The 16,903-nt window shown below is 45.6% G+C and overlaps 1 protein-coding gene across 2 annotated transcripts in view; it reads right to left on the reverse strand.

Moving 5' to 3' along the window:
* Positions 1-4,646: 4,646 nt before the first annotated feature.
* The window catches only part of ARHGEF5 (Rho guanine nucleotide exchange factor 5), a 69,346-nt gene continuing 57,089 nt past the window's right edge, over positions 4,647-16,903 (reverse strand). For both annotated transcript variants that reach the window (XM_082223041.1, XM_082223040.1), the window contains exons 8-15: positions 15,905-16,034; positions 14,959-15,033; positions 13,145-13,234; positions 10,907-11,058; positions 9,730-9,891; positions 7,909-7,979; positions 6,869-6,982; positions 4,647-5,304 (exon numbers count right to left, since the gene is read on the reverse strand). In XM_082223041.1, the coding sequence (XP_082079167.1) occupies positions 5,150-5,304; positions 6,869-6,982; positions 7,909-7,979; positions 9,730-9,891; positions 10,907-11,058; positions 13,145-13,234; positions 14,959-15,033; positions 15,905-16,034 (949 nt within the window). In that variant the 3' untranslated portion in view covers positions 4,647-5,149. The remainder of the gene's footprint in view (positions 5,305-6,868; positions 6,983-7,908; positions 7,980-9,729; positions 9,892-10,906; positions 11,059-13,144; positions 13,235-14,958; positions 15,034-15,904; positions 16,035-16,903) is intronic.

Raw genomic sequence — 16,903 nt, forward strand, 5'->3', positions numbered from 1 at the left:
GCGGCCGCCGCTGCCTCCAGCTGGGCGCGCCCTTCCATCTTCCGCCTCGGGCGCGGCCGCCGCCGCTGCAGCGCAGGGAGCTTTGTAAACCGCCGCGCGCGCCGACGCCAGGCAAGCTCATCAAGGGCACCTGCGCGGCGGGGCACCCCACATGCGTTGATTCCGAAGCCGGCTCGCCAGAGTCTGTGCCGGATTTACCTATAGATATACAGGGCACCAGTGCAGTGGCGTAGCGTGGGGGGTGCAGGGGGGGCCGGCCGCACCGGGCGCAACATCTGGGGGTCAGGGGGCGCAAATCCACGGGTTAGGGGGCGCAAATTACTTGCCTTGCCCCGGGTGCTGACAACCCACGCTACGCCACTGCACCAGTGACCACTCTCTTGGGGGCTCCCAAAAAACTAAAGGTGAAAAAAAACCCTGGATGTACATTTCCAAAATAGAAGATAAATAACAAATAAAATAAAACATACATACAGCAACAGTGTTTGGTGTTGCGTAGGCTCCTATGGTGTGAGTAATGTGTGAGTAATTAGCCTGCTCCCTAAAATATCACTGGTTTGCTCATTTCTATATACAGTGGACACTCGGGTTGTGAACGTGATCCATGCAGGGTGCATGTTTGCAACCTGCAGCATTCGCAACCCGCAGCTGCGCTTCTGCGCATGCGTGGGTTGCGACTTGGCACTTCTGCGCATGCACGACTGCCGAAACCCGGAAGTAACCCGTTCCGGTACTTCCGGGTTTCGGCGGTCTGTAACCCCAAAAAAACGCAACCTGAAGTGTCTGTAACCCGAGGTATGACTGTATAGGGTGCCTACATTCTGCATGGACTGGTTGCATAGCATGTAGGTCTATAAATTACCATATAATAGCATATATTCAACACAAAAAACAGTGACAATTTGTTGTTGACAAAGGACAGCTGGACATATAAAGGGCCCCATGACCTTCAGTAGCTTAGGACCCCACCAAACCTAAATCCGGCCTTGCTTGGACTACAACGCCCATCCCTCCCTGACCATTGGTCCTGCTGGTGAGGGAGGATGGAAGTTGGCCCCCAGCAAACATCTGGGGCCCTCAAGGTTGAGAAAGGCTGTGTTTGAGTGCCGGGCCAGAGAGACCAAAGTTCAAATCACTTGGGCACTGCCTCTCTCAGCCCAACCTAGAATCATAGAATCATAGAATCATAGAATCATAGAGTTGGAAGAGACCACAAGGGCCATCGAGTCCAACCCCCTGCCAAGCAGGAAACCTGCAGGGTTGTTGTGGAGATGAAATGGGGGGGGGCAGCTTGACTTCCTTGGGGGGGGGGAAATATGAGTATAAGTGCGACCAATGAAATAAGTCCCGCTGTGAGGATTTCTCCCAAGGAGACCACAAATCCTTTTTTTCTTTCCAGAAGGCAGAAGTTTGTAAGGTTACAAGACTTTTCTTCACCATTTTTTTCCTCTGATAAGGAGAATGTTCAGCATTAAAAAGACAATTAAAAGATTGAGTATTGGAGCATGTGGAACAGCTGCCATCCTGCCTAGATTGGCTCCAATTCTGGGGCAGAATCTCAAATACTTGGGAGGGCAGTTTCCAACAGAGTGTGTTTTGGAAAGCAACATGAAAAAACATAGCAATCTCAAAGCTGGCAGAAGCAGGCTGGACGCCATTTATCTCCATGTATGTTCTTTCCTAAGCAGCCTCCCTCCTTTTAAAGTAAATTCCACCTTCTTCTTTCAACGAAACTTCTCTGTAGTGAGGATTCGCCCCCAGTTCACAGTTTGCTAACTCCCCTGACCAGATACCAACTCGGATAGGGCTTGGGCGCTGTTAATAGTTTAAGAAGCCACCACTTATCATTTAACACAACTGCTGAAAGTGCTGCATCTGAGAGGGGTGAAATTAGACCAGGGGTAGGCAACCTAAGGCCCTGGGGGCAGGATGCGGCCCATTCGCCTTCTCAATCTGGCCAGAGGGCGGTCTGGGAATCAGCACATTTTTACATGAGTAGAATGTGTCCTTCTACAGTGGTGCCCCACAAGACGAATGCCTTGCAAGACGGAAAACCCGCTAGACGAAAGGGTTTTCCGTTTTGGAGGTGCTTTGCAAAACGAATTTCCTATGGGCTTGCTTCACAAGACGAAAATGTCTTGCGAGTTCCTGCGGGGTTTTTTTCCTCCCCCCCTTTTCCCCAAGCCGCTAAGCCGCTTATCAGCTGATCCGCTAAGCCGCTTATCAGCTAAACCGCTAAACCGCTTATCAGATGATCCGCTAAGCCCGCTAAGCCGCTAATAGCGCTAATCCGCTAATGGGCTTGCTTCGCAAGACGAAAAAACCGCAAGACGAAGAGACTCGCGGAACGGATTCTTTTCGTCCTGCGAGGCACCACTGTATTTAAAATGCATCTCTGGCTTATTTGTGGGGCCTGCCTGGTGTTTTTACATGAGTAGAATGTGTGCTTTTATTTAAATTGCATCTCTGGGTTATTTGTGGGGCCTAGGAATTCATTCTCCCCCCCTCCCAAAAAAAAATGTAGTCCAGCTCCACACAAAGTCTGAGGGACGGTGGACCGGCCCATGGCTGAAAAAGGTTGCCGACCCCTGAATTAGACTTTACCTGGGTCAAACACCCAGTTTTGCATCCCCCATGCATGTTTGCGTACACACATGCACAGGCCGGGAGCCTCAATGATGCCCCTCTGGAGGCTTCACTTGGGGCAAAAAACCTGGCTAGCCCCCCCCTTGTAGCTCCAGCTCTGCATCAGGTCACCCCATTTCTCGTTCTGGGGTCAAGAGGTAGTGCGTATCACTAATCCACTGACTCCCATTGTTTGAGGAAAGAGGCTTCCTGACACTAAGGTCATGTTTAGTAGGTTGGGCAGGGCCATTCTGAGCTGAAAAATAACCAGAGGCAAAATAATAAAGCCATTTCCTCTGTGTTCCTTTCTTGTACTCAGACTTATTGGCTGCTTTGGCTTAAGAAAAGCAACATGGGAGGAAGAATCACAGAACTCCAAGTAATTTGCAGTTTGAGCTTCAGTTCCACCAACTTTTGTATAATGAAGAGACCTTTAAAATGTTTGCAAAAGCCAATTGTGCAAAAACCTATTTAAATTTGTTGGTACCACCATCCTTTTTAAGCCGCCTCTGAGGAAAGCAACTGCACATTTGCAATATTTATAGTTTGGGCATAATGTGTTTTTGGATTGTAAGTCTCGCCCCTGTGTATCTGACTGTCAAATATTTATACTAGGAAGAATCTGGTTTTTTCTGAAGGCAGATTAAGCAGCCTCAGGGGACAATCCTATGTGGATTTAACCAGGCCTATGCCCTTTGATTTCAGTGGTCTAAGGTGCGCTTGATCAGGCCATTACAAAAACAGAATATACAGTTAGACACACTAAGCCTTTCCCAGTCATTGCTACCTTCTTTCTTATACAGCAATATCTTGAATGGCTGCTGATAAAGAACATTGCTTTACATCCTGAGTTATGTCTTGCATGGTCTCCACAGCTGATGGCACTTCCAGAGGAACACAGTTTAAGGGAGCTTCCTATTTGTGTATCCAGTGCATCTATCATGACTGTCAACCAGTGGCATAGCGTAGGTTGCTGGAGCTTGGGGCAGGCATGTGCGTCAGGGGGTGCAGGATGCAGAGGGGGTAAACGGAGCCTGCCGCAACAGCCCAACCCTTGTCACTGAAGTTGCTGGAGCAGACCCGGCTGGACGACATGCCCCTTGGTGGGTGAATCCTCCCAATGCCCGCAGAGAGGAGTGCAGGGCTGTGCCGCACTGGGGCAATGGTACAGGAAAAATCCCTCTGCGAGTTAGTTTAGCTCCCCCTGGGCTTCCAAGTTAAGATGTGGAAAGGCGCTGTGGCTCATCTCCAGAGTTTAAAAAGTGGGCTGGAGAGGCACGCCCCTCAAAATTGTGCGCCCAGGGCCACAGGCCCTCTGCCCCCCCCGTGCCCTTGCTGTCAATGGGTCTCAGGTGTGCACCTTTCCCATTGTATGCTACTTGTAAATAGCAGGGATGGAATCTGGGACCATCTGCACAGAAACCATGTACCCTCTGCCCTTAAAAGACGCAGTACCTACTGCCAGGCACCAAGCAGTCATTTATCAGTTGTCCCTGCTGGGCCCCCCCAGCAATCTGACCCATTGCCTTCTCTTTGTAATGAGTTTGTACATTCCTAAGGCTCTTGGGCTGGCCACAAACACTTTCTGAGCATAAACTTCAAGCTGAGAATAAGGAAAAAAATGTTATCCAACTAAAGAAGTGGCTCCAGAAGAAAGGGAGGTGTTAATGGCAAATATGTCTTCCTTCTCCCTGCATTCTTAGTCCATTTCCCTGTATAGATTTTCTCTGGATTTCTTCTCCTGTTCCTTTAATTACACACTGACTTGCAGAAATTAGTAGCAGGTGAAGCTTTTCTGACATGGAGACAAAAGGTGTGAAATGCTTTCACCTGCTGAATTTGTGTGTGTCAATTTACTGTTAAAAGCACAGGAGCAGACCAGGAAAAGCTGGCAAACTTTTTTGTAAAGCAGAGTTCAGGGGAACCTGGCTCCCTTTCATTCATATATATGTATCATATCTTATTTGGTAAGAAGTATGTGGCAATTAAAATAAATGAAGTATTTCAAACAGAAAAGCCAATTTTCATGACAATACATATAAAATATATTTTTGCTTTTCTCTAGCATCTTCTTTTTGGGAAGGCTTCAAAGCATTTGGGAACATTATTAGCTTCACACCTTTCTGTGAGGTAAGTCATAGCCTCATTTGGCAGAGCAGAAACTGAAGCAAAGGCCCCAAGCGAGGAGTTCATGCATTGGAACAACGGCAGTGTCAATAATTGGTTCCCAGAAGTCCTAATATCCAGTTTCCAACTGTATTTCTTATTTGAAACCATCAAGCCAAAGCTAATGCAGTTTTTTTCTTCTCTTTTTCCTCCTCTGGTGATGAACAGGAAGAGAATCTTTCCACCAAGTCAGTTTTCATTTCTTTGGTACGTACTGTGTCCTGTATTGGTTAAACATTTGTTGATGGCGTCAAAGGAGGTTTCTCTTCCAGAAAACCAAATACAGCAATGTACTGTTGGGTTAAGGAGCCACAATGGAGACGAGCTTTAAGTGTTTGTCTTTGGGGAAAGCAGGAACCTATCTCTTATGAAAGACTTGTTGCTTTGCATACTTGACACGCTGTTCCTCCTTCAGATTCATCTGGCGCGCTTGCTTGCTGGAGATTATTTCCACGTGATCAGAAGGGAACCAGCCTCTCTCCCCATCGGAGAGTTTCACTCCTTCAAACCACCCTGCAGAGGGAGCAGACACAATGGGTGAAACATTCAGAGAACCATTTAGTGAGTTGCTGCAGAGGCTTCTTCAACCTCGGCCCTCCAGATGTTTTGAGACTACAATTCCCATCATCCCTGACCACTGGGTCTTGCTAGCTAGGGATCATGGGAGTTGTAGGCCAAAAACATCTGGAGGGCTGAGGTTGAGGAAGCCTGGTCTACAAGTTACCCTGGTAGGCTAGCCATCTGGGTGATATAACCACATTTGTAGCTAATGTGCAGCAAGTCCTTAACTCTTGGTAAAATGAGATCGCCCCAGAGTGAGAGAGCTTATTCTGGTGTAGTTTAGGTCTCAGAACTGACTGACTGCACCATCCTCTGAGGTGTCAATGTGAAATTTTAAGAATTTCCTGCCTCTGATGAGTGCGGACCTCTGAATCCTCATTTCCAACTCTAACCAATCTAAGGCTGTTTCCCTAAGTGGAACCTAGTTCCAAAACAAACAGAAGACTGGGTTGGGTATCTGTTACTGGCATTTGTTCACATTTAATCACTTGCCACCCTTGATTCTTTGTCCTCTCCTGCTTTCTCTGTGGTATTTCTCACCACCAAAAAGGCACATTGTTAAGCTCCGCAGGGACAAGAATAAAAATCTATAATACATGATATACACTGAACAGTTAAGTGTGTTTTAGCTGGTCATCTTTACCATCCTAACAAGTACTGAGTGGAATTGAATGCAGTTCCAGAGGCCCGGCCGTATCCTGAAAATTCCGTAACTGGAGGACCGCTTCTGCGCATGGTGCCACAGAGCACTTCTGAGCATGCGCGCGTAGCAAACCCACTTCCGGGTTTGCAGCGGCCGTAACCCGAAGATTCAATAACTTAGAGGTTACGCAACGTGAGGTACGACTGTACTCCTTTGCTTCTCAGTTTTCTGAGAAAGTGTGGTCAAGTTCATGGCAGGACCAAACATAAGGCTGGCAAGTGCTTATGTGCAAAGAGTGATAAATTACCACTGTCTGTCTTCATGCAGTGTGTGTGGACCAGGGCAATTCAGAAGAAAGCTCCCATTCTCTGTCTCTTATCTATTCTCGTCTGAAAAAGGAGTAAAACACCGTCTATCGGGAGATTTCACGTGCTATCAAATGAAGTAATATCTGGATCAAGCTATATGCTACTCAATGGATGGGTGATGTTTCTCCTGTGTCTGTTATTACTTTTAATACATGGACAGCTCTCATTTGATTGCAGCAGTGACAGGAAGGGTGTTTAACCCTTTCCCCACAGGCTGTTTCCCTGATGTCAAATTCTATCCCTGCTTTCCCACTTGAGGTGGACCGGGGGTGGGGGGAGCTGCCATGTCAACACAGGCTTTTGCACTGCTGGGTGAAAATCAGCTTAGACACAAGGAAAGCAGTATTTTCCATTTTTAATTTTCCAATGATGTACGCCATTTCCTAGTTCCAAAGGAAAGCACCTTCCAGGTCGTAGTCACCCCATGACATTTTCAGCTCCCAACTGCCCCATCTCTTTCCTGCCCCTCACAGCACCTTGCCACAACATTGCCAAATCCACTTACCGTCGCTACTTTGCTGCAGGACCATAATTATATCTGCTTTCTCCAGCGCCAGCTCATCATTCTCTCGGGCTTTATATGACCTCACACACTGAACCTGAAGTTTGTCTAAGAGAGCTTGGAGAGAAAGAATATCGTGATTGTCAGTTACCAGGTATGTTGTTGTTGTTAACCATTCAAATGTGTTGGGTTGCTCTTTTTCAAAACAAGCAAGCAAAGAAACCTAAAATGTACTTGAAAAAAATAAAATACTGAATTCGTCAGTATAGCTTGGGCATCTCTTTTTTATTTTGAATAAAACTTTCTGTACCATTCCTGGTTCTTCAATTTTGAGATTTGTGTGTGCAATGTAAACTGAGTCTCAGCTTAGTTTAACTGCATATCCAGTAAAAATTCTCACCCTTGATTGAAGGAATGCACATATTTCTGGTTTTAGTTCTTTATATGTAAAGTAATGTGATGGGCACAATGAAAAAGAGTCAACCACCCATCTCCTACTGAAAAAAACCCCACCCCACCCTCCCACAATATAGAAGGGTCTGGTGACTTCCGTTTCAGTGTATCTGAAGAATTGTGCATGCACATGGAAGCTTATACCAAGAACAAACTTAGTTGGTCTCTAAGGTGCTACTGGACATTATATATATATATATATATATATATATATATATATATATATATATATATATATATATATATTTCATGCTGCTGCAGTGTTAATAAAGAACCAGCAGCAGGAATAAGTGCCCAGGATCAATGTGTACTGTATTTCACTTAACAGATTTAAATACCATTTGGTATATCCAAGTGGTAGGCAGTACAAAAAGCACAATAAAATATTAAACAATGAAAACTCAGTGTAAAACTAATCACGAATAAATATAAGAGTTGGAGTCACACTTCTAGAAACACCTGAGGAAACAGAAATGCTTTGAGCAAGCATCTGATTGTTGATACTGTCGGTATTTGCTTGCTATTGTATATACGTAATACCCGTATTATGTGAGCTAGCCCTTTGCGGTCTATGCCTTGGGCAATCTTACCAGGGTCATCCAAAAGGTCAGGTTCAGCTTGCTGGGGCATAAGAGCAGAAATCCACCTCAGCTTCTCACTCCTGGGGCAGAGGGGAGAAAAATGAGAAGTACTGAGGAGAGAGGCATTCCAGGTTGTACACAGCAGTTGCTGGTGAAATGTCAAGATGTGTAGTAGTATACTTTGCTCCCTTTACTTGTGGCACACCGTGAGTCATGCTCACAGCTAACTAACTAACTAACTAACTAACTAACTAACTAACGAATGGCTTTTAAGGAAGCCACTGTTCTTGGCAGAGCCAGCTCAATATGCTTTGGCACCTGAGGTGAACCACAAAATGGTGCCCCCTGCTATGTAAGAAGGGGTGACTGAATATCTAGGGCCCTGTGGAACTTGGCATCTTTCCTTAGGGCTTGCAAGACAGAGCTGTTCCACCAGGCCTTTGGCCAAGGCACAGTCTGGCCCCCTCTCTCCTTCTGTAATCCTCATAGAACTCTAGCCCAATGGTTGCCATTAATTTGACTCTGACTTGATTTTAGAATGAATTGATTTTAGAATGTATTTCAATTAATTGATTGTGATTTTATGTAAACTGTGTTACTTTTACCGTTGTTAGCCGCTCTGAGCCTGGCTTCGGCTGGGGAGGGTGAGATATAAATAATATTTTTTATTATTATTATTATTATTATTATTATTATTATTATTATTATTATCATCATCTACATGTCAGGGACTAGCTGGATTCTGATGAGTGGGCACTGGGAGAAGGGTTGGAGAATGACTTGGAAGAAGGGATCAGTAGTGGGGCAGGAGAGCTGAAAATAATGCCACATACTTCACATTGAGCCCCTTGGGTTTCAGATAGTATGTGGGTAAAGTAAAGATAAAGGGACCCCTGACCATTAGGTCCAGTCGTGACCGACTCTGGGGTTGTGGCGCTCATCTCACTTTATTGGCTGAGGGAGCCGGCATACAGCTTCCAGGTCATGTGGCCAGCGTGACTAAGCCACTTCTGGCGAACCAGAGCAGCGTACAGAAACACTGTTTACCTTCCCGCCAGAGCGGTACCTATTTATCTACTTGCACTTTGACGTGCTTTCGAACTGCTAGGTTGGCAGGAGCTGGGACCGAGCAATGGGAGCTCACCCCATCGCGGGGATTCGAACCACGACCTTCTGATCGGCAAGTCCTAGGCTCTGCGGTTTAACCCACAGCGCCACCTGTGTCCCTTAGTACGTGGGTAGACGAGTCTAAAAAGCCTAGGACACAAATTTTCACAGCCCTTTTGCTGCCACTAAACTTAATGGACCTAACGTTCATTAATTTCAGTGTGTCAGCTCTGGGTGATGTTCAGCTATCGGTTGGAGTGTTTAAACTATGCCTCTGCCTATGCTAAATCTGTAAATGAGTGCAGATATTACAAAATGCTGGATCATACCCTTTTTACCATTCTTTTGAGCTTCTTTTGAGGTGAGGGAGAATATAAATGCAACAATAAGTAAGTTGCGCAAAAGGCAAAAAGAAGCTGGCAATTCCAGCAGGAGGTAGCAAACAAGGTCAACACTCAGCTGGATGCAGAGCTGAGCTTGCAAGCCCTTCCCTTCAGACTTTGAAGGTTTCTCAGCTTGCTGCAATCCTGCTGGTAAGACTGTTAATACGTGGAATAAAACTGATATACCTCATGCAATAAAAAAAAGAAAGTTCTGTGTTGCTTTTAGTAAATACGTGATTGCACAAGGCATTACCTCATCCTTATCATCACTCTGAAAGTTAAACTAAGGAATGTGTGGTGCTGGAGTACTCCAATGCAAAAACATTTGGCTTTTGCTTACTGTGTTTCTGTACGGAAGAGGAACTCCACTTTTTTCCCCTGATTGTTCTGCAGCAGGAAGAGGCGGAAAAGGTTTTTGCTTGAGCCGTGCAGTTTCATTTCACACTTCTCTCCACGCACATTCGAGGAAGCAGCAAAATCAAATACAATAAAGCGCCCATTTCTGTAGGAGATAGAGAAAGAAAAGAAAAGAAAAGGGGGGCATTTTAAAAGCTTGGTTTTAATGAGTAATAAAGAAGACTCCTTGCCATTGCTGGCATAAGGGTATTTTGCGCCCTAGCAAATTATGAGTGGTTGCCCCTTGCTCTTCATGCATAGCACAACAATACAGTGATGGAAGATGGAAAAATGCATACCTTCCCTAAATTCACATAAAGTCCCATTTTTTAAAAAATGTGCCACCTGAATGCAAAACCATCTAAAATTATGCCAGGCTACTATAACATAACCTCTTCCATCCATTTCTCTTGCTGCAATCATGTGATTGTTTAAATTAATCTGAAATTGTATAAATAAAAAGAAGACTGAGTGTCAAGTAAGTATTTTTGTGGGGGGAGAATTTAACAAAAACTTTCTTATACTGAATATTTATACAGTGGTGCCTCACAAGACGAAATTAATTCGTTCCGCGAGTTTTTTCGTCTAGTGAGTTTTTCGTCTTGCGAAGCACGGTGTCGGAAAAGTTTTGGAAAAGCTTCAAAAATCACCAAAAACCTCAAAAAGGGCTACCACACCGCGTTCTATGAGTTGCTCCTTGAAGTCAAGTCACAACTGTATTAACGGTGATAAGAAAAAGGAAACAAACTTGCAAGACGTTTTCGTCTTGCGAAGCAAGCCCATAGGGAAATTCGTCTTGCGAAGCAGCTCAAAAACCGCAAAACCCTTTCGTCTAGCGAGTTTTTCGTCTTGCGAGGCATTCGTCTTGCGGGGCACCACTGTACATATTTGGACTTGTAAAAGTGGGGGTGGGGGCTAAGAATATGATAATGTTTATTTTATTTTATTAACTTCATAAATTTCCAGATGTTTCCAGAAATTATTTATGTGTTACTAAAAGGAAAGGAAACAGAAAGGAAAGGAATTGACCCACCTCGTTTGCATAACTAGGATGTTACGATTGCTGAGGGATAAATGTTGAGTGAAAGATGGAGTAATGGAACCCTTCCCCCAACACTTACTCTCTGGGCCGAGATAGGAGCAGGTAGTCATTAAAGAGGTGCAGGTAGATTGGCCGGGTGGTCAGTTTCCACTTCAAGCTCAAGTTGTACTCCAGCGCTGTGAGTTCTCCACGTTTTACCAGCCGCCGTGACTGCGAGATGAGTGGGAAAATCTGCAAGTGCAAGAATAATTGCTCTAGGTGAGGTCCAAAGGACTCATTGTAACTCCAGTGCTTCAAGGCACAAGTTTTGAGAGCTGCTCTCTTCTCCCTGCAAAGAGGTGGAGAAGATTTCTTATCCCATCTCCGGTGCTAGGGGGCAGTGGCTAGTGGAAGGAAAGGCTAGTGGAAGAAAATGCCACTTTCCAGATTGTTCTGTGAGCCTGTAGAATACTCCACTGAAAAGGAGTTGCATATGGGATGGATGATGAAAGAATACCACTCTAGGGATGAAACAAAAATAAAAAATTCCTTCCAGTAGCATCTTAGAGACCAACTAAGTTTGTTATTCATATGAGCTTTCGTGTGCATGCACACTTCTTCAGATACACTGAAACAGAAGTCACCAGTGAGAGGATGGAGAGGGGTATTACTCAGAAGGGTGGTGGGAATGGGTGATCAGCTGATAGGTGTGGTAAACCAGTTGACGACTGTTAATGACTGCAATTGGTCTTACATGGAAAAGCAAAGGGTGAGATGGCCAAAAATAGCTTTATCATGTATAATGAGATAAGAATCCAATGTCTCTATTCAGACCAGGTCTTTCCATGGTTTAAAGTTTGGTAATAAGTTGTAATTCAGCAACTTCTCTTTCCAGTCTATTTCTGAAATTCTTTTGTAATATTACAACTACTTTGAGATCTTGTATAGAATGTCCTGGGCGATGGGATGGTCAGTTTGGAAAGGTCAGCTCTAGGGATGGTCAGTTTTGGAAAGGAAGAAGCCAGACTTGGTCGTAATGAGCTGTGAGGAGCACTCTCCTGTCCTCTGAATGTGGTTTTCAGTTTGTTTTGTGAGAAAGCAAGATTGCTTGGAAGCTATTGGGGGGTGGGGGTTCTCAACAGGCAGCCAAGCTCTCCTGAAAGACCTTCCCACCTACAACTGCTTTCACCTGCAATTGGCAGGTGTGTGTGAGTTCTGGGTGTGCTCCTTGTCTCCAAGGAGTAGCAATGAGGCTCAAGGGGCATCGGCACCCTTCATTAACAGAGTTGCGTGTGTGGCCTAGAATACTTTCCAGGGGGTGGGGTGGCAGAGAAGCAAGGGCTTCCTGGTAGACAGATCCATGTGGGGAGGTTTCTCTGAAGCTAGAAAGCTGATAAAATTACTATTCTAGCCTACACATTGGACGGTGGATGTGGCCAGTAGACGGGTCATACATCGCTCTGCACACAGATCGCCCTGCTGTTGCCTGATGGCATGAAGGATACGATGCCTTATGAGGAACGGCTAAGGGAGCTGGGCATGTTTAGCCTGGAGAAGAGGAGGTTAAGGGGTGATATGATAGCCATGTTCAAATATATAAAAGGATGTCACATAGAGGAGGGAGAAAGGTTGTTTTCTGCTGCTCCAGAGAAGCGGACACGGAGCAATGGATCCAAACTACAAGAAAGAAGATTCCACCTAAACATTAGGAAGAACTTCCTGACAGTAAGAGCTGTTTGACAGTGGAATTTGCTGCCAAGGAGTGTGGTGGAGTCTCCTACTTTGGAGGTCTTTAAGCAGAGGCTTGACAACCATATGTCAGGAGTGCTCTGATGGTGTTTCCTGCTTGGCAGGGGGTTGGACTCGATGGCCCTTGTGGTCTCTTCCAACTCTATGATTCTATGATTCTATGATTCTATGATTCTATGATTGATACTTAGCCCTCTCCCCAATAGCATCACAGTGAGGGCAACCTTGCCTATAAGACTGCATTGGGGAACCTGTGGTCCCTCAGCTTCAGCCAGCATAGCCAATGGTTAGGGAGCTGTATGCCCAACTTCAGAAAGGCCACAGGATCTCCTGTCCCTTCTGCAAGATAGGGATAAGCTGAAGGCCCTATTGGTGACCAGGGCAGTTCACTAGTAGATTAGCTCTGGTCATAGAATCACAGAGTTGGAAGGGACCCCCTTCAAAGCAGAAATTGCACCCATAGGGGGATCAAACCCGCGACCATGGCATCATCAGCAGTATGCAGGGCTTATCTATGCATGAATAAAGCAGGTGGTTGCAGTACAGTGTCAGATGGGGGGAAGCTGTAACCCCCTGAATGAATGTTTACCTTGCATTCAAACTCCATATTTTTACTCAAGTAGATTAGCTCCTCCGTGCTCCTCATACGCTGGACATTTTCATTGCAATCTTTGATGAGCTGCGGAAAGGAAAATGCTATTAGGGTGGGGAAGTGTTGGAAAAAATGGGGGGGGGGTCCCCCTCTCAAAGCGGAAAGGGTGACAGGGTATGGGTTTAGGAGGCAGAGAATGGAATCAAGCCACCTGGTTTTGGCAGGAGCAACTTTTTAGAAAAATGCAAGAATCTTCAATTGGCTAGACCAATTCTCTGGCTGAGTTAAGCTAATTTCAGATCCACTGTTTACATGTGTAAAGTACCCATGGCCCTCTTTTTTCTCTAAACGATAAACCTCAATCACTGAGTAAGCTTCTTCCAGCATAGCAGAGAAACCACTGGGGTACCTCATAGCTGTAGGGCAGGAGGCATGGGGCTTGGGATGACCCAGTTCTACAAGGGGACACAGATGACTCGGTCCGTCTGTGTGTGGCCTCAGTAATGACGAAAAGCAACAGTGCAAGCAGAGACCGCTCTTAAGGGAGAGGTTACATAGACAGAACTGTTCCTTTTGTGGTTAGGGCTTGATGTTGAGGGACTGGTTACAGTTGTACCTCCTTTTGTGTCCGGGATCCGTCCCGGAGCCCCAGACGCACGACGAAAGGGACGCTCGACAAAGCGCGAAGCACGATTTAGCACTTCTGCAAGTGTGCAAGCGGCAAACCTGGAAGTAACCTGTTTCAGTACTTCCGGGTTTGCCGTGGACGTTCAACAAAATGGACCCTAAACGGGGCTGATGCAAAAGGACTGTACTTTGGATCAACCACTTTTTCAGGAAAAGGCTCACCAGCTAGATTTCTTTAGCGTTCAAGATACGCATCTGGGTCTCATTACCCGTGCTGGAAGTTACATCCCTTTGGGTCTAAACTTTACCAGGCACCCTCTATTTAGAGGGGAGTACTCAAACATTTGTGGTTAATTATAGAACATATAGGGATGCGGGTGGCGCTGTGATCTAAACCACAGAGCCTAGGGCTTGCTGATCGGAAGGTCAGCACTTCGAATCCCCGTGACGGGGTGAGCTCCCGTTGCTCAGTCCCTGCTCCTGCCAACCTAGCAGTTCGAAAGCACGTCAAAGTGCAAGTAGATAAATAGGTACCGCTCCGGCGGGAAGGTAAACAGTGTTTCCGTGCACTGCTCTGGTTCGCCAGAAGCGGCTTAGTCATGCTGGCCACATGACCCGGAAGCTGTACATCAGCTCCCTCGGCCAATAAAGCGAGATGAGCGCCGCAACCCCAAAGTTGACCACGACTGGACCTAATGGTCAGGGGTCCCTTTACCTTTATAGAACATATAACTTCAGAATATTCTACCACCAGCTGTGTCTTGGCCAGAGTGCTGGACTTAGACTGAGGAGACCCAGATTCAAATCACCCCTCAGTCCAGAATCTCACTAGATGGCATTGGCTCAGTAAAAACACAGTTGATTCACACAGTGAATGGATACATTGTGCATCCAAACCACAGTGTTGGGTTACATGCAAGCATTACTGCACATCATTGTAACTAACTTGGAGCCACTTCCAAACCATTATTTGTTGCATGTTTTTAATTAATAGGGGAAGAGAAGTCGCTCGGGTATCTAAGGAATTCATATCTCATGTGTCTCAGAAAACAACAGCATGGGTACCTCAGCTTCTAGCTACTGGGAATTTGTGGCCCGGAAGAGTTGAGAAAACTTTTGAACCATTTGTGTGAGGCAGCCAGAAGTGGCGAGAGGGATGAAGAATGGGTTTCAACACCCTTTACCTTCTCAAGTGCATCATATGCTTGAGTGGCCTGCACCTCTTCATCGGCACCGGGCCGAGTTCTCTTCAATATGTTCTGCAGGAGGGAAGCAAAGGGTTTTTGGTAAGAGATTAAATACTTGACTAATTTATGGATTTATTTTCAGGCAGTGGTAAATTAAAGGTGATCCCTCTGGTCAGCAGCTAGTTTTTATAGGGGACAATTTTGAGAGAAGGTGCTGGTCAATCCCTCAACTTCCATCCCCCACAGAGATTTGCCAGAAAGTTTTCTTGCCACAGATACTATGTGCTCCACACCTTTAGGCTGATAACAGAGAACTAAGGGAAGGCGGCAGGACCTTTCAGGGGTTCCAGTTTTTAAGCTTATTTGAGAAACAAGTTTTTCAAACTCCCTTTGAAGTTGTGCTTCCATGGACCAAGTTTCAGCACTCCTCCTAAAACTTCCCAGAGTCCAAAAGAAATGGGTATAAATCAGGCACAGGCAAACTTGGCCCTCCAGATGTTGTTGGCCTACAACTCTCATATTCCCTAGCTAGCAGGACCAGGGATGATGGGAATTGTAGTCCCAAAACAGCTGGAGGGCCGAGTTTGCCTATGCCTGGTATAAATATTGGAATTAAGCCATGCTCCTGGGGAAGAGGAGAGTGCGGAATGGCAGAGCACAGGTTTTGAAAATACAGGAGGTTAAAATTCCTGCCACCTCCACCAAAACAACTTCAAACAGAAGCTCCTGGAAAACACCTTTTGGACTGGGTCACACTTCTACATGGCAAAGCTCTGGTTTGCTGCCATTGCATGCATATAAATGTCAAATATCTTTGCAATAAAGAAGTGGGCACCAATTCCTTTCCTGCTGCTTACATTTTTATTGCCAGGAAAACTGTCGATTTAATTATGAGGCTGGCCAGCCCAAGGAAAGGCGAGTCCGGGGTCCCCAACACTTTTACCTGGAGAAGGAGTTTAAGTCTTGTGATGCGCTGGAACGGGAGAATGAGGAAGGATTTGAGAGACAGGCGCTGGCAAACAGGATCACTTTCTAGTCTCTCCAAAACCTGTTGGAAGGCAGGGACATCATTCCTGCCAGAGAGAAGACGCGGCAGATTAGATTGACTCCCAACTAGAAAAGCTGAGGCTGCTGAAAAGTTCAGAGACCATCTTGGCAGTGAGTCCTGGAAGACTTGCTCCCTGCCTTGTGGGACTTTCCCACCTGGCCTGGGAGGCTGAACAGAATCTTGGGCTGGGGTGGTGTTGGGAGGGATATTAATCTTTTTTTATCTTTATTTTTAGAGCTTATGTGTGTGAGGCCTTTTTAGACCTCTTATTTATTTATATACCACCCTTCATCACAAGATCTCACGGCGGTTCAAAAGAAAGACCTTGGTTTCACGGCTGATTATTTGTTCTTATTTGTTTTTATTGTTTTCCTGCTTCCTACTGTTTTTATCCACTTTATGTAAGCCTCTCTGGCTGGCTGAAGAACGGTGTGAAAATGTCCCAAATAAAGTAAGAAAAATAAAACAAAATGCTGACTATTATGCATCAACCTCTTTGGGGCTTTCATTCTATTTAAATTGCGCTAGAATGACAAACCTAGACAGCATCTTAAAAAGCAGAGACATCCCCTTGCCAACAAAGGTCCGTATAGTAAAAGGTATGGTTTTCCCGGTAGTGATGTATGGAAGTGAGAGCTGGACCATAAAGAAGGCTGATCGCTGAAGAACTGATGCTTTTGAATTATGGTGCTGGAGGAGACTCTTGAGAGTCCCATGGACTGCAAGGAAGATCAAACCTATCCATTCTCAAGGAAATCAGCCCTGAGTGCTCACTGGAAGGATAGATCCTGAAGCTGAGGCTCCAGTACTTTGGCCACCTCATAAGAAAAGAAGACTCCCTGGAAAAGACCCTGATGCTGGGAAAGATGGAGGGCACAAGGAGAAGGGGATGAA

The sequence above is a fragment of the Podarcis vaucheri genome (genome assembly GCF_965113315.1).
Source record: "Podarcis vaucheri genome assembly, chromosome: 5".
In the NCBI taxonomy this organism is placed as follows: Eukaryota; Metazoa; Chordata; class Lepidosauria; order Squamata; family Lacertidae; genus Podarcis; species Podarcis vaucheri.